This window comes from Corvus hawaiiensis, chromosome 5 (assembly GCF_020740725.1).
Source record: "Corvus hawaiiensis isolate bCorHaw1 chromosome 5, bCorHaw1.pri.cur, whole genome shotgun sequence".
NCBI classification, from domain to species: Eukaryota; Metazoa; Chordata; class Aves; order Passeriformes; family Corvidae; genus Corvus; species Corvus hawaiiensis.
In genome coordinates, this window is record NC_063217.1 from 51,042,467 (window position 1) to 51,062,613 (window position 20,147).

At 39.7% G+C, this 20,147-nt stretch overlaps 1 protein-coding gene across 1 annotated transcript; it reads left to right on the forward strand.

Annotated features, from left to right (window-relative positions):
* The first annotated feature begins 94 nt into the window (after positions 1-94).
* ETFDH (electron transfer flavoprotein dehydrogenase) lies at positions 95-19,863 on the forward strand. Its single transcript, XM_048303336.1, has 13 exons — positions 95-202; positions 2,126-2,272; positions 2,666-2,895; positions 3,779-3,860; positions 4,132-4,250; positions 4,556-4,633; positions 7,236-7,382; positions 9,160-9,300; positions 11,263-11,406; positions 16,298-16,466; positions 18,199-18,381; positions 18,729-18,950; positions 19,258-19,863. The coding sequence occupies exons 1-13, from the start codon at positions 169-171 to the stop codon at positions 19,419-19,421; spliced, it is 1,860 nt and encodes a 619-aa protein (XP_048159293.1). The 5' UTR covers positions 95-168; the 3' UTR covers positions 19,422-19,863.
* The last annotated feature ends 284 nt before the right edge of the window (positions 19,864-20,147 follow it).

Consider the following 20,147-nt stretch of genomic DNA (forward strand, 5'->3'; position numbering starts at 1 on the left):
GCAGCGGCCGCAGTCACCGCCCCCAGGGGGCTCTGGGAGCTGTAGTCCTGCCGCCGGGGCGGGGCGGGGCGGGACGCGCGGCCGGGCGCGCAGGCGCGGCGGGGCCGAGGCCGGCGGGGTGTGCGCAGGGCGGTCGCGGGAAGCGGAGGGTGTCCGGGGGCCGCTGCGATGCTGCTCTATCGCTGCCCGGCCGCCCGCCGAGGTAACGCGCCGGGCCGGCTGGAGGGCCCGGGGCCGGGGGCTGGGCTGGGCTGGGCTGGGGCGGCCGTTCGGCGGGGCGGGTGGGGCCGGCGGCTGGCGCGGCGCCGAGGCAGAGCAAAGGTCGCGGCTGGGTCGCGCCGGTGTCCGGGCGGACGCGGGGCCGGAGCGGGGCCGGCGGGCTGGGACCCCGTGGCTCCCTCTGCCCGGGGCCTCTGTCTGCCCGAAGGAGGGAGGACAGGGCTGTGCGTGAGCGCTGCCCGCACCCGAGCTCTGTGATGTTGACGTGGTTTATCCACCTGCAGCGGGGTGCGTAAAGGGATGGGCGGGCTTTTTGAGCGACACTAGGTGTCACCTGCTTTAAAGGGTAAAATAAAGCAGTGGAACGAGGGCACTTCCTTGGGAAGTAGTTGCGGAGACAGCATCCCGACAGCTGTTGCTCAAGGGCTGCCGCAGAGCAAAGTTTCTCCTTGGGGATCGCCTGGCTCCTCCAGGCGTTTCCCATCGCTTTCCGAGTCCGTGAGCTCTCGACAGCGTGGTGGCACGGGCTCGGTGCGCTCACTGGGGAAGGCTCTGACCGTCCAGTGTTTGCACCCACCTCTGTTATTACCAGACGTGTTCAGAGCAGAGTTTCACTTCTTTTACATGTGTGAAGTGATTGATTTTTAAAAATATGCTGGGTGATTCTTGCTACCATCACTTATGGTCAAATAAAAAATTCCTGAAAGTTAAATTAAAGTTTCATGAAATATACGTATGGGTGTAGTTGTTATCAGCCTTATGGAGTACTTGTTCTCAGGTGCTGCCTGGTTGCAGGTAAAGGATAACTAAGAATCATGAGGTGGTGTGATAATAGCTTTTAAGTTATGTTGGTTAGGTACAGATTTCCTGTTAAGGAACCAACATGGATAATACTTGCTAACTTGGATATAGAGACCTGTACCCTGTCTGTCACCGGGCAGGGTTATGACACAGGATGCTTGTGCTGGCCTTGCCAATTACCATTCTCAAGTGAACATTTGTCATAGCATGCTGGTGATTTTACTTACGTAGTTTTGTAGAAATACTCCATGTTAAATATGATATTATTCTTCTTCATCCCTGAAAATAGAGAATTCTTTAAGAAAGGAAAATTATTAGTCAAGGCACTTCGGTTCACAGACCTTTTAACTATAACTAGTTTCCACACTAACCATACTAGGTTAGTTTAATACAAATCACACACAGTTATTATTTGTTTCTAAAAGAGGAAAATGATGGCACATAATAGCCCTCTGAAAAGAGTCCTGGTTTGATAATTTGAAACTTTGTTTTTGGTCCATTTGCTTACTAAGAAATTCTAATTTGTTCTCGCAACAATTACTGTATCTGCAGCAAAGGTAAAGGTTACTTGTATCTACTTTATCTTTGGCTAAGCATACTTGAGTTTAAGTCTGTGCTTTTATTGTAGACTGTGGCATGTACTTCAGATGAACTGTCTTGTATTAGTAGCCCAAGCTGTGTGCCTCAACATGTGTTGAGATGTCAGAAGAGCTAAACTTGCATGTCCTGTTTCTACAATTTGGTCACGTTTAATGCAGTCTGAAATAAACCTTTTGAAGTTCAAAATTAAATAATTAAATTGGAACTTAAAATGTGTTTCACCTGTATAGACACATGTTATCCTGTGTCAGCTGTGTGGCCTGTGTACTGCATGAAGAATGCTTAAAGGGGAAGCTTCTTCCCCCCCACCCCCCCAATAAAAAACTACACAGCATCCTCCTAACTTGAAAATTTAAAAATCCATGTTTATGGTTCCTCATGTTTACATCACCTGGTAGCCTTTGGGAGGGGGAAGCTGTCGTACTTGTTGTGCCACTTGTGTCTCTGAAATTTTGAAAAATCTGGAAAAGTACTGATTTGACGAAGTTGCTTCTTGTTTTTGCAGCACGTCAGTGCTTTCATGCTCTAAAGTTGATAAAGAAAGATTGCCTTCTATCACTGCATGTCTCACGATGTGCCTCTACTGCCTCTGTGCCTCGCATAACTACGCATTACACAATTCATCCTCGGGACAAAGACAAACGATGGGAAGGTAAAAACATTTCATTCTTTAAAAGCTGCTTTATTATTATTATTGCTGACTTTTAAAGACAGTAAAATGTGTTGCTGTTTTTTTCTCTTTATGGAAATTCTCTATGATTAAATACAGTGCTGATATTTCAAATGAAATTTTTGGTTGTTATCTCATGATGAGTATCTTCAGTGCTATACAATAGCATCAAAAGAAACTTTATGCTTGTTTTTAGAAAGAAAATATACAAGCAGCTTTTGGTTTAGTGATTGTCACAACAAGATTTAGTTCTGTTCAGTATGTATCTGCTTGGTTTTTCAGTTGTTCTTACAGTGAGGGTTTAGGTTTAGTTAGAGAGGGGTTGGAAGAAATTGGAGATTGGATTATGTCATTATCTTTTTTTTTCTATTGAAGGGGTAAACATGGAAAGATTTGCAGAGGAAGCTGATGTTGTCATTGTGGGAGCAGGCCCTGCAGGCCTCTCTGCAGCCATTCGACTCAAACAGTTGGCTGCTGAGCACAGCAAAGAAGTGCGTGTTTGTCTGGTGGAAAAGGCTTCTCAGATTGGTGCACATACATTGTCTGGTGCTTGTCTCGAGCCAAGGTCCTTAGAAGAACTCTTTCCAGACTGGAAGGAGCGAGGGGTATGTATAAGCATGTAAATACTGAAGTTAATTACTAATTACTTGTAATGAACTTCATCTCTGACTCATTCTGGTATGAGTTAGTACCTGGTACCATTAGTAATTAGTACCATTTTAAAATACATCGATGGAACAAAACAAAAGCAGGTACCTTCTTTTTAGTCTGTTTCCTCTAGTTCAACAGCGCTAAAGGTTTTCTGTCTACTGCTGTCTAATGTGGCCTTTGCTCTTTCCTGTAGTAGTCCTACTTCATATACACAACATGTCTGGTGCAGCCTGGGATGCCCTGCACTTGCTGCCTTTGTGCAGAATCCAGCTCCTGTGCACAAGTAGGAAGATGTTTGGTTCTTACCAATGACAGGCTTGCTGCTTCTGTACAGTAGCTCTTCATGCAAATGGCACTGAGTACACTGACTTTTGTGCAGACACTGTGGTGTAACGAAGGCCTAAGATGATTTTAGGAGGGACGACAGCAGGAAATGAGCTGCCATCTCTCCCAGAACAGCCATCTGACTTGCAGCCAGCTGCCTGCTATCACCTGAGAGCTGCGAGAAGTCAACCTCTTTGGTTTGCCTTACTGTGATAAATGTGCAAGTTGAGCTGCCTTCTTTAGAAAGGTGTAGAATATTGATGTAGTACAAGCCTATGTACAATAGATGTTATTTGCAAAGCCATATTTTATATTTTTAACCTCAGTAGTTGTGTTGATTCCTACCTGATGACTGCCTCATAAAGTACTTTATCTTCTCTTTTGAGATACCTTCCTATAGAAGTGCTATACTAAACCTGCACTTGACTGCCAGTTTGATTGTTTGATTTTGTTGTTACTGTTGGATAGGCTAAGAAAACATAACTCTCTACTTCTCCTATTTTATTTTTGTAGGCTCCACTTAATACTCCTGTAACTGAAGACAAGTTTGGAATTTTAACAGAGAAATCTAGAATTCCAGTGCCAATTCTTCCCGGTAAAGTTTGGTGAGGGAGAAGAGAGTCACCTTCCTCTGTGTCTTTTTCAACTTCTCCATGAATCAAAGCAAGTTTGATTCAGTGTAGTGCAGCAAGTGTATGTAGAATGTAATAGGTTACAGTGATACACTCTGTGTTGGTGATGGCTGTGATAACAGATGACACTACCTTGAAGATAGCAGCTGTAGATGTGACATCTGCTGTGTACAGCCTCAGTTATTTTGCTTAGTGTCCGATGTTTTATATGTGTGTGTGTCTTTTTTTGCCTAGGACTTCCGATGGTTAATCATGGAAATTACATAGTACGTCTGGGCCACTTTGTGAGTTGGCTAGGTGAACAAGCAGAAGCTTTGGGTGTTGAGATATATCCAGGCTATGCAGCAGCTGAGGTACTAATGACATCAGTGTGTGTATATGAAAAGTGGCTTTGGAACCCCTCTCAGTGCAGTCATGACCATTTGTACATGTGCAACTTTCCTTTTAACAGATATGTATTGTGAAAACTGTGTTTCTGTGTCTAAATTCCCTGGCTCAGATCTAGTGGATCATGCAGTATGTGAATGAATGTGTAACCTTCATGTTTGACCATTAAAGCCATGGTGCTTAAAAGTTATGCTTTAGAACTTCTAATGAATAGATTCAAAGTACAGATCATTACAATGGTTTTTGTTTGTTTGTTTAAATATTTCCAAAGGTACTTTTTCATGAAGATGGTAGCGTGAAAGGGATAGCAACTAATGATGTAGGCATTCAGAAGGATGGAGCACCTAAAGTAAGTATCTATTCTTACCCATAACTAGGGGTCTAATTATGGAAATTGTGATACATCTGCTTCTACTGCCATCAGTAGTCTTGCACCCTGAGAAAAGTTGTAGAATTCAGTACCTGTCTTCCCTCTCTGTATTTAACTGGATCAATTACCTGTGAAAGTTCTGGTCTCAGACGTTGTAATATTCTTCTGAGGTTAGTAGAAAAAACATTTTCAGAGAAGTTACCTCAAAGGAGATATTGTAAGGGTGTTTGGCATATGTCAAATCAGGAAACAAAGGAAAGAATTCCAGGAGCTCCTGGAAAAAAGGCCCAAAGGTGAAATAGAAGGCCTTAGTCCAGCTGGTAACTAGCTGGTAACTAAGAGAGTATGCTTCTGGCTGGTTTGGTTTTCTTGATATTTACAGCTGCAGTTGCACTTGCTGAGAGTGTCTACCTTGTTGGGGCAAGGTACGTACTGGGTTGTTATACGTTTATGCTGGTGTTGGTCATGTTTCTGCATCTAGAAGGTGACTTGACTACCTGCCCTAAGTGTAAGACTTGGATTTTTGGGTTTTTTTCTGGAATCCAGAACCTGCCCTAAGTGTGCTGTTTCCCTGTATAATATGTTGGGAGAATGTAGCACCTCAGAGTTACTTGGAACAACTTTCACGCAGGGTTATTTGACTACATAAATTAGGAGTGCGAGATTTTTCTTAACATTTACTTTCTTTTATGAAGTTTCCTTCTGGTTTCGTATAGTTTCAGAGGTATTCACTTTCACACAGAGTGTGGGCTATTTTTCCCCATTTAAGGCAGGGAGTGAGAAGAAAAGACTCGTTCTTGTTTTGAGAGAATATAGCCAGTGGAGGAGTAATTTATTTTTCCAGTGTAATATTGTGTATCTGCTGTAGGGGACAGACACGCTCTTGTTTTCCAGTGCATGTTTTGTCCAGAAGGTGGCACAAGTAACGTGTGCAGCTTCTGCGGCAGTGAAGCTTTGTGGGGGTTTGTTTTAAGATGGGAAGCAACGATTTTAGCTGTATTTTTTAACATCCTCAAAACATAGTTTGGGGTTTTTTTTCCCATTTATTCTGGAAGAAGGTGTCTCTCAACTTCTTTAATGTACATAATGAGTGTGCTGCTACTGCAGCTTTTTTTACTGCACTGCCACTCAGTTCAAGTGTTCTAGCTGTCAGGTGGTTAGCTGGTACTGCCTCCAGTGCACAAAGGCTCAGGTAAATAAATGTAGTTTGTATAACCTCCAAGGCAAGAATATCTTCAATGTGTTTATACAGAGCCTAATCAAATAAACAGTGGTTAATGAATAGATTTTCACCTTGCAGTCAGCACCAACCAAACAAAAATGACAGTGGTAAAAATACATTGTAGAAAGTTGCACATTGATTCTTGTGTAGATACTGGAGAAGGTTGTTAACTATGAAATACGACTCTGTCACATTACTGAAATGTTTCAAATTCACTAATTTCTAATATTTACATGTGGAGTTGTAGTTAATTTGTTTTATATAAATCTACTTCAAAGTGGACACTAGATATTTTTAATCTTTAGATCAGGAGGTAACTCTTTTTTTAGTATTTTGTAAAATTGATTCATGTTCACGTTGACAATCAGAAGTTCAAAGAGTATAAAAATTTGGCAAAATCTCATGACTCCTGTTCAAATGTAATTCTCAGCTAGAGGGAACATTTTCATTTGCTAGGTTTCTTCAGAGGTTTCCAGCCAGTAAGTTACAAACAGATTGCACCTGAGAGACAATTGAAAACCAAAGCAGTAAACTTCTTTTGGACCTGTGCTGGCTTACCTTGAGATGGTTTAATTGGGTACTGCTGGAGGTCTTAATCCAAAACTGTTTTCCTTGTCTTTTTCAACATTGAACTTTCTGACTGAAATCGAGCTTTTTTCTATATAAAAAATTTGCAAACATAATCTATATTCTTGTCCAGTGTGCTCATAGATGCAGGTAATGTACTCATACAGCAGTATGCCAACTTCCCTTATCTGGTTCTCAATCTCATTGTTGGAATTTTTAATGAGCATTTTTTTATAATTATATTTTATTTAGTTTAATTTTACTGTATGTTTTAACATGCAAAGTTGGAGTAATGTCATAGTATCTTTATTCTGAAGCAGTGGGTCGTTTTGGGAGCAGGGCTGATGCAGGTTTTTTGGATATGGTAATTCTGTTCAGTCTATGTCATGTGTTGGGGCACACACAATGTTTTATTGTAACATGGCTTCATGAGCAAGGATTAAAGTGTGAGGTTACAGGTGAAGATTCTTTGTCTGTCAGAGTTCCTTTGCACCATGTGAATGAGCAGATCTGATAAAAGCATCCTCTGATCTGGAAAAGATTCTCTTTTTTCAGTGGCGAATAGCAATTCACTGTAGTGCTGCTTTACTGCAATTCCCTTCCAAGACTTGCCAGGGGTGCGTCATGGTTAGGTGGAAAGGACAGCTGAACTTGAACCATAGTTTGCAATGGTTTGTAGGTTTTGAGCTGTGTTACCAAGTAGTGTAAAATCTCTTTATTACTCTCCATTTTCTTGCTGTCAGTTTGGTGTGGCACAGACCTAACTGCTGATGAAATGCTGTCCTTTTGCAGGCTACCTTTGAAAGAGGCTTGGAACTCCATGCTAAAGTCACAGTCTTTGCTGAAGGTTGTCATGGACATCTAGCCAAACAGCTGTACAAAAAATACAACCTAAGGGAGAACTGTCAACCCCAGAGCTATGGCATTGGATTGAAAGAGGTATCACTTGCATAATTTTAACAATTAAGGAAAATACCATAAGACTTTAAGGTAGCTCCTGTTTGCTTTCTAGCTAATTTGTGTAAGACATGAGAATTAAAGAATTTGGGTTACACTTTCAGACTTCAGAATCTTTGCTGTTCTGAAGCTGATCAGAGCTGATGCTTGCTGAATGTTGTGACTGTTCCGATTCAGCTGCTGCTTCTCTTGTATCTGTTACAACTAGAGGTACCTGTGAATCCGCTCTGTTAACATTTTCAAATTAGTTTCATTTGTGAAATCTGTTTTCAATACTTGTACTAAATGAGAGAGGGATTTGTGCTGCCTAATTTTGGGGGGGTTTAGTGCATGAGGAGGGAAGAAAAGACTTTCTGTATATTAATGAAAGAGAGGGAAGAGAGCTGTTCCAGATGATGAGTCGTGGTCTCTGAAACACCTTCTGGATGAGCCTTTCTTTAAAAAAAACCTCCCATCATTGGGCATATAAAATTGGGATAGAAATGAGGTTTCCTTTTTAAAATATTCTATACTCAGGAAATATCACTCGTGAAAAGGAGCTGTATTATTTTAGAATATGTTCGGAGTTTTGACCATGACATATTCTTTATTTATTACTTTAAGTATGTGCTTACAGCTACAAAATATTTGTTAAATGATGAGTTTACACTTCTGTAGAGAATAACTGCTCTGTAAGTATACAGCAGAATCTTGGTTACAGTTTCTAATACTGAGGTTGTCAGTAAAGAAGGGTTTTCCTGTAGAGTTCCCTTGCTTCCAGATGAGACTGTGTCTTCTTTAGCAAATGGTGCAGTCCAGTAGGAGTGGATCTGAAGTGGAGCAGTTGGTGCTCATGAGCTGGTATCTGTACTATGCACTCCTCAGGTTTATTTTTATTTTGGACTAGCTGTGATCTAGTCCCATGGACTGAGTGCCCTTTCATGACTGGAATGCTTTAGATGGACTTTCAGGACCCAGTCTTTTAGTTTCATATTGAAGGAATCCAGTGCATGCCTTCCATGGCTGCTGTATGATGGGAATCAAAGCACAGTAAGTGGGTGGAATCAGAAGTCTCATTCAAAAATCTGTTCTTTAATCTGAACTGGAACTTTAATGTAGACGTACCCTCCATGCCTGAGCTGATCTTATGGTGCTCTAGTGCCCTTCTGTCATTAGGCTGTGCCTGGCACGTATCTCCATGGTGAAAAGAAGTTTTGTGAAATGAGCAGGAAATAGACTCACTCCTGAAAACATGAAAATGCTTCTCTGAGTTCACCATGGGTCAGTGGAGCACTGGAAATGTGTAGCAGACAGCAGAGACAAGACAATTTGTTTGACAGAAAATATTTATATCAACTCAGGCATATTGCTTTGTCCTGACCTTGAAAACTTACAAGATAATTCATAGAATTGTACGAAAAAAAATACTCTTAAAGCAAAAAAGTCAACATAAGCATTGCATTCTGTAGCAGAAGTATCTGTCAAAGTCACTAATATTAGGAATCTTGTGGTTGAATGAAAATTTTGGGTGTAGTACTGCAGTCTCAGTCACATTTTCTGATACGCAACATTTAAAGAAAGAGAGATATTGTGAAAATCTTCAGTGGTAATCTAAAAAAACTGTACTTAACATCTGGCATATTGCTGTATGAAGTTTTGCATTGCTCATAGGAGTAAATAAAATTTCTCCTATATGTAATTGTGTGTTTGTCTTTGATTATATTATTGAAAGGCCATTACTTTGCAATCTGAAGTAATTTTTTGGTCATCTTCATTTCAGTTATGGACTATTGATGAAAAGAAATGGAAACCAGGAAGAGTGGAACATACTGTAGGCTGGCCTTTAGACAGACATACATATGGAGGATCCTTTCTTTATCACTTAAATGAGCCTGAACCTTTAGTTGCTCTTGGATTTGTGGTAAGTGAAGTTAGTTTTTTCATGCTTGCTTGTTGTTTGATCTTCATTTTTATGCAGTTTCTTTTCTCTGTTTTAATGAGAAAATGTAAATACAAGAATAGCAACAGACCAAATTTAGTCCTTTCTCAATCTTAAGTGTTCTTATGCCCGTATTAGGGAAGGCTAATTTGTCATATTCATCTGTCTTTAATCCAGTGTCTTTTATTGAGACCAACTAGAAAACCTTCAAATAATTTCTTTGCAAACCAAGCAAATTTTGGTAAAGGCAAAACCAAATGACTAATCAAAACTGTGCTCAAAAAATTTTTGCAAGTTAGGAAATCTAAATCACATGCACTTTGTACAGTTCCATTTCCTAATTCATGTGTCAACCTTGTGTGTAACTCCATTTTTTGAGAGAGGCATATAAAGTGGAAGCACTGCTGTGCTACAAGCAATATCCCTTTAATTTCTGAGCTCTTCACTTTGTTTTTGGTATTCTCCACCCCAGCTGGCCTTGCCCTCTTTAGCAACTGCCTTTCTGAATTGGGCAGGCAGCTTCTTCCTGCATATTGCCTCTTTATCAGAAGCAGTGAGATCACTAGAGATAGTGTGATGTCATTCTGGCAGCCAGTTGATGCAAGGAGCAAGAGTTGGAAATATTCTCTATCACCTACAGTTCAAAATGAAAAATTCACTATTTACCCTGTGCATGTGCTTGAACACAGATGTTGTAAGAGTCAAGCACACAAACCGGACTTTCAGCAGCATGGGACTGAGCTGACACTTCTGTCTCCTAGATTTCAGAAGGATTACAGTGTGTGTGAAAAACTCTATTTCTGTCTGTTCTGTAAGAAATATTGAAAAAAAACTTTTTAGCTTTTTTCAGACATGTATACTTGTCCTGTACAGATTTCCAGTATTGGAATTAATAAGTACATGCAGTAGATATTCAAATTCTGTTTGGTTTTAGAAGGGCAGAGAGCTCTAATTCTCACAGAGAATGGGAGGTAATCAGTAATGTTCATAATCTCTCCAGAGAGGAAAAAATCAACTTCTCTGTCAACACGCAATCACCTTTTTGTCTCTGAACTTTATGCCTATTTCAGTCTGACATGATTCTTGCAGTAGGGTTATTTTACCCTTAGTTTGAAACTTGTTCATTAATTTTATCCTGTCAGCAAAGTAGATGTAAGCACTGCTCTAAAAGCAGTGAGCTGCCACAGAAATCAAAGTCTTGATTGCTGCTGACTCATGATATATATTATTATTTATCTCCAGTAAAGCTTACAGGAACCAGAAATAATTCCTTTCTCAAAAGAGAAAAATTCAGCAACAGAATTCTTTTTAAGAATTTATCTTAAAGATGGGAAATACAGAGTATATATTTGGGCAAATCCTCAAATGCATAATAAGAATTCTGGGCATCCAGCCCACTGGCAATCTTTTTTCTCCCATTTTGTGCTTTCATCATTGCTTCCCTGTGCTTTATTACAGTGGCTCACCTAATTGGAAATTATAATTGACTACTAAACAATTTGAAGAACTGTTTAAAGTATGTGAGCACAAGGATATAACGATCAAAAAATAATTGTTTACGTTTTCCTTCAGCTTTTCTAGGGCAGAGGTTGAAATACAAATTTAAAACAAGTTTTCATGCTTAATGCCACCCATTAAACCATGCTTAATTTAATCCATTTTATTCCAAAGACAGCTAGAAGGTGGTTACAATGCAATTAAATATTTTCCATGTTTCAGGTGGGGACAAGAACAGACTTGTAGCAGCAAATATTCAGATTTGCTTCTGCTGTACCATTAATAGAATGTATTTTTGCTAGTAGTTTAAGTAGAAAGATCCTGAGGTTGCTTTAGTATAAAATTGATTTAAAGACTTGATGCAGTAATGTGCAATTGTTTTATTTTCAAATTTCTGTTGAAATTGCATACCTTATTTTTATTAATGTGCACTTTTTCTTTTTTAAGGTTGGTTTAGATTATCAAAATCCCTATTTGAATCCATTTAGGGAATTTCAGAGGTGGAAGCACCATCCTAGTGTACAGCCTACTTTGGAGGGTGGAACAAGGATTGCCTACGGTGCCAGAGCATTAAATGAAGGTGGTATCCAGGTAATTTTTTTCACAAAGTTTTTAACTTTGAGTTCTCTATAGCCACGTATTTAGTGCTGTAGATTTGGATTGCATGCTATACCAAATGTTCTGCTGGACAGAAGAACTTTCTTGTCTTGTTGAGTACTGGCTGCTGAGATTTGCTTGACGTAGGCTCTGTCATACTGAAAATCTGACATATTCACTTTACTTTCTAAATGAAATACTGAATTATAGAAATGTTTAGATTGGAAAAGACCATTTACATCATTGATTCCAATCACTGGTCCACCACTGCCAAGTCTGCCACTAAACCACATCCCTAAGTACCACATCTGTAGGTCTTATCTGGGCATGGCGACTCAACCACTTCCCTGGGCAGCTTGTGCAAGTGCCTGACAACCTTTCCTGTGAAGATATTTTTCCTAATATCCAATCTAAACCTCCTCTGGCACAACTTGAGGCCCTTTCCTCTCTTCCTGTCACATGTTACTTGGGAGAAGAGACTGACCCTCACCTCAGTACAGCCTCCTTTCAGGTGGTTGTAGAGAGTGGTAAGGGCTCCCCTGAGCCTCCTTTTCTCCAGGCTAAACACCCTCAGCTCCCTCAGCTGCTCTTCATAAGACCCGAGCTTTGTGAACTCCATTGCCCTTCTCTGGACACACTCCAGCACTTTCATGTCTTGTGAGGGGCCCAAAACTGGACAAAGGATTCAAGATACAGCATCACCAGTGCCAGCTACAGGGAAATAATCACTGCCCTGGTCCTGCTGGCCACATTATTTCTGATCTAAGCTAGGATGCCATTGGCCTTCTTGGCCACCTGGCACATGCTGGCTCATGTTCAGCTGGCAGGACACCCGTGTCCTTTTTTGCTAGGCAGTTTTCCAGTCACTCTGCCCCAAGCCTAAGGCACTGCATGGGGCTGTCGTAACCCAAGGACAGGACAGAGCACTTTTCCCTCACTGGATGTCAGTATAATTGGCCTTGGTCCATAGATCCATCCTGTCCAGATCCCTCTGCAGCAGATTAACACTCCCACCCAGCTCAGTGTTGCCTGTAGACTGACTGGGTGCACTCAATCCCCTTGTCGAGGTTATTGATAAAGATATTAAACAGGGCTGGCCGCAGTACCAAGCCCTGGGGAACCCCCCCAGTGACTGGCTGCCAGCTGGATGGAGCTCCATTCACCAACACTGAGCCCAGACATCCTGACAGTTTTTTACCCAGCAAAGAGTGTTTGTCCAAGCCATGAGCAGCCAGTGAAGTGGAATTTATATTGCAGTCAAGTATGTTCAGCAGCAAAGCCCACAGACAATCTTTTGTTTTGCCTGGAATCTTGGGGAAGACAGGGTAGTACCACTGATCTGTTCCTGTGGGGTCTTCCAAATTACTTGTTTATCCTAGTAAAAGGAACTCCTTTTCAGTGTTTGAGCCTTAAGTCACTGATGGTGCTGAATTTGTAATGTAGTTTGGCAGGTAAATCTTTACCTCTTCACATACAAATACTTTGAGTCTCTTTCATGCACAACTTTGAATTTCTGCTTTCTTGGGAGGTGGAATACTTTGTTTATTTTGTTGACTTAAGTAGTGTAAAAGGTAAAATTTTGAATAAGTATTCATCAAGACTTAAAGTCAGTTGAAAGGGCTGGAAAAGCTTGCCAAAAAAAGGGTCTGGAGTTTGTATTTAACAGTTTTAAAGTACTTTCAACCTGTTAGCTTCTCATCTTGAAACACAGGTCATGGCAGTGTGTTCTCTGTACTCCCAGATCTATTTTCTAGATGCTCCTTTCAGTTCGGACCTTAAAACTAGCCTGAGTGTTTGTGATCTGCAGCCTGTATGTGGGGCGATTCCACTCTGCCCTCTGACTACTTTGCCTTTCCTTTTTCAACCTCTTCTTCTTAGTATAAATGTGGCTTCACACAGTTTCTGCAATACAAGTGGAATTTCTTCAGCAGCATCACTCTTGTCACAGTCGTGTGGAGTTAGGCTTTGACCTCAGTGTGCATTGCTGGGAGTGAGTCATGTGGGTTCAGGAAACAACTTCTTGATTACACCCATGCTGCACATTTAATCAATCGGAGCGTTGATTTTGTCCACTCTGCAGTGGAAATATGTCATATCATGCTGTAACATAGCTGTGTTACTGGCTTATTTCAAAAACCACTGCCATTCCATTATTAACACAGATAAGTTGCAAAATACCAAGATGTTTTAATCTAGACTTTTATGCAAGAGGGGCTTCTTTTTCCACCCTGTGCACTGGTTTCTCTATCACAGATAGTCATTGAATTTCTGGCTTTGGTGGAGTAGCCAAAGTGTGACTTTAGTTGCATCCTCCTTACACTCAAAATGTATGGCTGAAAGAACACAGTATTTTTTAAAGTCACTTACAGACATTGTGCTAAGTTACACAGTCAGTAGAACTAGAGCTCTTGCACATCTCTGCCTCATCTTTGGACATCTTTGCTGGATTTAAACCAACATGTCCCTTACTTTGCATTGTTCCTAATATAAAAGCATGCTTTGTTTTGGTGGTTTTTGGTGGTTTTTTCACATTTCCTGTAGATAGATTTGTTTAGTTGATCATGAAGTCACTCTTTTAAAATACTGTTTTTAATACATGGCTTCAGTGAAAAAAAGCTTTATTGATGATTCACTTAGGAAGAGTTTTAAGATTAGCTCTTCTTTTGCATGTGTTGCTTTGATTAATAACTGTAGCAGTCTGACTCATTTGTATCACTGTAGTCCAGGAATATTTTCTTATGTAAGTCATTCTGTAGCTCCAGTTTTTGATTTTGGTAACAGTATTGCATCAAATAGGTGTAGAGAATTACCATCAACCTCAGCTTTTTTGTGAGTTATAGATAACCTTATGGCCATGATCTTCAGTCTTTAACACAGAGTGAAGGCAGAAGAAGAGTACACGTGGTTTTTAGGGTATGTGGAAGGCAGGATCAGAATTTAGTAGCTTAATCTCTGTAGCTACTATTTCTTAATCTTACTAAAATGGCAAAATGAAGCACTTAAATTCCTATGCACCCTCTATTTTGTCTCCATTTTATCAAAAACCTTTGAAAGGTTTAAGGATTTTGTGGAAAAAATAAAAGGTGTTGCAGTTGTTGAACAGTGTATGCTATGAATACTAGGGGGAAAAACCTTTATATTGATGACCCATTTAAGTGTCAAATATTAGACTCACTTAACAGATTTTAAGCCCCGAGCTGAGTAAGGGGAGGAAGAACATGAGGTTTCCCATCTGCTGGCAGGAAAGACTCTGCAGGGAGCAGGTGTCTCCCCTTCTCCAAAGCAGCCTTGTTATGTGTCTGTATCTCAGGGGCAGGGACGGCTTGTGCCATACTGGCATGATGTGTTTCTTCAACTAACTGTGAAAATAGGCACCAAGTGCCATAGTACTAGTAATGAGAATTACTGCCAAAGCTGCAGGATGTGCAACCTTTTGTGTTACATGACTAATCTTTAATCTCATTTATTCTTTAGCAGTATGTTGGTCACTATTTGCATATTATGTGAAACAGTGGTTGCAGAAGAAAAGTACTTGATCACCATCTTTCTATGCAATTCAAAGAGCCAGTCAAGAAATCTTTCTATGCTTATGTCAGTGCTGCACCATTGCATCCTAATAGATCTAACAGAGCGGCTGTTTTCTGTGAAAAGAGAGAACATCCTATATACTTAATCCCTTTGAAATAGTGTTATGTAGCTGAACTTAAGACTTCTGGTCCCAGAAAAGTTAAGTTGTAGTTGTGTTTTCAGCCTGAATTACCTTTCCTATGAACCAAATCACTACATCCCTGATTAAACAAATTGCACAGAACACAGAAGAAATGCTATGTAATACTTTTTTTTAGTGATTGCTATATGACTATTCAAAAGTAAGCAGTCCTTGGTGACTAGTAAAGAGCTAACACCTGAACAAGCAGAAGAAACAAAACTTTTGGTTTGGGTTATCTTAAAGTACAAGGGATATATTTTTCATGAAGTAAAGCTACTTGTTTAGGGTAAAGCTATTTAGGCAACTGCAAAATGAATTCTTTCAGACAGTTTTAATGAAAGCAGGATGCTAGATTAAGAAGTGCTGCTCATTACTAAAGACTTTGGAGGAACGGTATGTTCAAAACTTGCCTACAGCAATTTTAGAGTTAGGCTTTGATCAGAGCTTTCTGCTCAAAGTTCTGCAGTCAGTCTGCATTTTGAAGCTGTTCTCTGTCTAAAATCTGCATCACCTTGGTAGCTGAGGTATTCCTTAGTTAATATAGGTGTATAACATAGTATATTAATATTATTGGCCTGATATTTGCAAATCGTCTGGCTGTGTTAGGTTTGTGAGTGGACCATATTCTATGACATTATGCTAACAGAACGGGAGTAAGATGGTGATTTTGCACCAAAATATATTTGTTGGCTGCTGAGCAACTTCTAAAATAAGGGGGAGGGGGACAGGCATGATGGCATTGTGCAGTTTCACAGAAAAAAAATTGTGGAAAAAAACACTGTGAGATGAGATGAGTACAACTTACTGTGTGGAGAGCAGGGAATTGGGGAGTTGGGTTTTTATTTTAAAGAATTCACTTGAGGCTGAAGGAGGAAAACCGTATCGGTGGGTGACACTGCTGAAGTTTTGTTGCAGATAAAGCAGCTGGAGAGAGGATGTAAGGAAAGTGTTGCCACTTTCATACTCAGCACAAGTACCATGTCTGTGTTCCTGTATGCATACTACACTAAAATTCCTTGACTAAGTGGAGTCACTGGTGCATGTTTAGAGAGCACACATGCAAGTCTGAAAATGGAAAGGACACTCAAGCCTTATGCCAGCTTAATTTCGAGAATGTTATTTTCATTTTAAAAAACAAGAACAACAAAACCACCTTTCTTTCTGTTTTCTCTTCAGTCAATACCCAAACTCACCTTCCCAGGTGGATTATTAATTGGTTGCAGTCCTGGACTCATGAATGTTCCCAAGATCAAAGGAACACATACTGCAATGAAAAGTGGCATGTTGGCTTCAGAAGCCATTTTTAGTCAATTAATCAACGAAAACCTCCAATCAAAGACAATAGGTAAGATCACTGTACTTTGAGTTATAATTACCTTGTGTTCAATTAGAACCACCACCAGCTAACAGCAGTAATTAATCTGGCTGAAGGAATTAGTTGGAAATGTGAATAAATAATGAAATGGGTGTGCTTAAAATTTATTTTATTATTTATTTTATATATTTTATTTATTTACTATTGATAATGTCAAATGATTTAAGAAAGAAATTGCTCACTTATTCACAAGTATTGATCCTGCTGCTAGAACCTCTAATGACCATCTTAAAAGTAAGATTATTACTGTATAAGTAAACCAGAATACTTTTGTTCCCACAAACATGTTAAAAAGTAGTGCTTTATGATTCAGAAAGTGTTACTGAAAGCCTGCCGAAACAGGAAAAAAGAAAGGAATAGATTAAATGTCAGCAAAACAGGGTGAGATTTTTCAGATTTGCTCTTACTGTTGTTAGGATACTGTTTTCATTCAGTCCATTTTTTCTGTCCTTTAATCTTTTAGTCGTCTCAGTTTGAGACTACGTGTATTTTATTTTATATGTAATACAAGCACATTGAAGTAACCACCTGCTCCTGACCACCTTGTAGTGATTTGTTTAAGCCTTAGTTGTCCCATTAAATCTGTTAATAAAGTCTGGAGAGAGAGAGAGAATTAGAATTCCAGTCACTCTGGAGATAGACACTATAGCCAGGTGCCACATGATGATCGTTTTAGAAATCTCCTCTCTGTACTGGTGGATTCAGGCCTAATGAGCTCCCATTCAGCTGAAATGTGCCATCCACAGAAGGTGTGCTGAACAATTAAAACTTCAGCTAGACATGCTAAAACGCTTAGAATCCATCTGAAGCTATAAACAGTGTTGGTGGGGTAGTGTGCCACTCTTGTTTGATTATGGACAGGTTTTATATGTTTTTCTTCCAGTCTTGTCAAGACTGGACTATTACAGCCACTTTCCTCTTTGCAGAGATAATGGGCTTTATGAGAAATACAGACTGAAGCATGCTTTTGATATATAGAAAAGGCTTAAAACTGATTATTTAGAGCATTTATTCCCATATAGTAGTAATGGAGAATGATGAAGGAAAAGCTCTCACACAATTTTCATTTGAAGAAACTTTTTTTTTTTGAGATAATTACTTGACTTTAACTACACTGCAGTAGATGTGTCAAGTGTAAAATACCTAGTATTTGCAAAGAATACAATCAAAGAGTTTAAATCAGAAGTTTGCAGTCAAATAAATCTCATGAATGTGCTCATGAAATAAATAAATCTCATGAAAGGGAGAAATGATCTAGTACTGGCATCATCCATTGAGCCATAGCCATAGTAACTGAAATGGGACTGTGGTTGCAAAACTTGTATGGAAAAAGCTTTTGAACTTGACATTAGAACTGCAAATCTGGCTTTGGATTACAGGCAGACTGTCCTGGTCAGCACTCAGATTCTATGAGCAAGTAGCTGTTCTCCCACTGAGGTGCCAATGCAGCCACCTGTCTAATATTTTGCTGAGGTTTGAGGCAATTTAATGCTGCTTGTGGCTCATTCAATAGAGGCTACCAACAAAACAGGTCTCTTGATTCAAGAGGCTGAAACATGTATATTCCTAGCTTACAGTTCTGAAATTCTTATTTTGCTGACTTCATTGCTAGCAGTTGCTTTTATTCAGCATCTGCTTTTTATTTCAAGGATAGTCTTGATGTACTATAGGTACCTAACAAGTAATGAATGTACTGCCTTAGGACTTGATGTGCAAGAATATGAAGAGAACCTGAAAAAGTCCTGGGTCTGGAAAGAGCTGTATGCAGTGAGAAACATCCGACCATCCTGCCATAGTGTACTTGGTGTGTATGGAGGGATGATATATACAGGTATATTTTATTGGCTACTGAGAGGAATGGAACCATGGACATTAAAACATCCAGGTAATTTCTTTATCTCCTGAAGATGATTCTAAATTTATAGGTCAGTCTTTTCCGGTCTTAGTTTCAGCTGGTGCACATCTGGTCCAGTGGTGAGGTGTTAAAGTGTGCAAAGGAAATTGATAAAGCATTGAAGCAGACTTTGTCGTATTAGCTACCATACAATGTAAATGAAGACATTAAAACAGTGCTTAGTACAACTTAGTATAGTCTTTTGTCTTGTGAAAAAGGCTACCTTTTATGAAGCACTTCATTCTAATGACAAGGGAAGTTAAAACAGCTTAGTTAAATTGTTCTTGAGTAACTGCAAATTACAATTCTATACTGAAATTTATTAAAAATATATTTAGGACCAGATTTTGCTCAGCTCAAGCCGGCCAAAGACTGCACACCTATTGAATACCCAAAGCCTGATGGAAAAATCAGTTTTGATCTCCTGTCATCTGTGGCTTTAAGTGGTACAAACCATGAACATGACCAGCCTGCTCATTTAACTCTCAAAGATGACAGCGTCCCTGTGAGCAAGAATCTGGCCGTATTCGATGGACCAGAGCAAAGATTTTGTCCAGCAGGTAGGTAACAAAAATGTGTGTGTCAGCTCCTTCTGCAAGATGAAAGACTAAGTACTTCAGGAGGAGGCCACCTGGCCTACTACTTACTTCAAGCATTCTATCCTAATTTTCCTCCTAGAAGGGGGTTCAGTTGCAGGTCTTAAAATATGCCAGCAGTACTTTTGTGATGAAATAACTATTAAACATGGAAGAAGGGAATTAAAACACATTAGTAATATATTTCCCTCATTACAGTTGCTGGTAAGTAGAGTATGCATGCAGGGGGAAGCTGTTCAGCAAAGTGATAGCTCCCTTCTTGTCTTTGCAGGGGTCTATGAGTATGTTCCTCTGGAAACGGGAGAAGGATCAAGGCTGCAGATAAATGCTCAGAACTGTGTCCACTGCAAAACATGTGATATTAAAGACCCAAGTCAGAACATTAACTGGGTAGTACCTGAAGGTGGAGGAGGACCAGCTTATAATGGAATGTAAACTGACAGGAGATCTATTCAGTGACTTCTTATCACCAACAATTGTGTTGGAGTATTTTATGCTGCAGCGTAATTAACGTACGGCACTGACTTGATTGTTAAGGGTTTGAGACTAATGTGCCATTCTGAATTTTACCTATGACTGTTGCATTAAACAGAAAGTTGGTGCCTTCTGGTTAAACCCTAGCCTTATTTGAATAGGACTTCTTTACAGGAGCTGTATGGCAGGCAGAAGTTCTTCTCAGGACTGACAAAGGAGCCTTGGATCTTGGATTTACTGCTGAAGTTCAGTGGTAAAAAGAGCAATATCCAGAACTGTGCGTATGGTGGAGTAACTTAGTACCCACCTTAAAAAAATGTATTTTCTCTCTCCAGCTGGAGTGATTTACTATATGTAATCCTACCTGGCAGTCAGGGAAATAAATCAGTTTAGAAAATTTTCACTGCTTTTAAGTGTTACATTTTACATCAAATTTACAGTTGTTTTTTTTTCCTGATGATAATAGGAAATACCTACTGTAAAGTGGGTTTAAAAAAAAAATAATACTTGCATCTTCATTCTATGTCTACCAGCATTTTTATTCCTCCCAAGAAATCAGGCTGCTCTAATAGAAACAATGAAGATGCCTAAATTGTCTTCATGTGAAACCAAGCTACTTAGGAAGCACTATTAAGCTGTGAAAACAACCACCATGGCTTTACACATTAGAAAAATACTTTAGTTGCA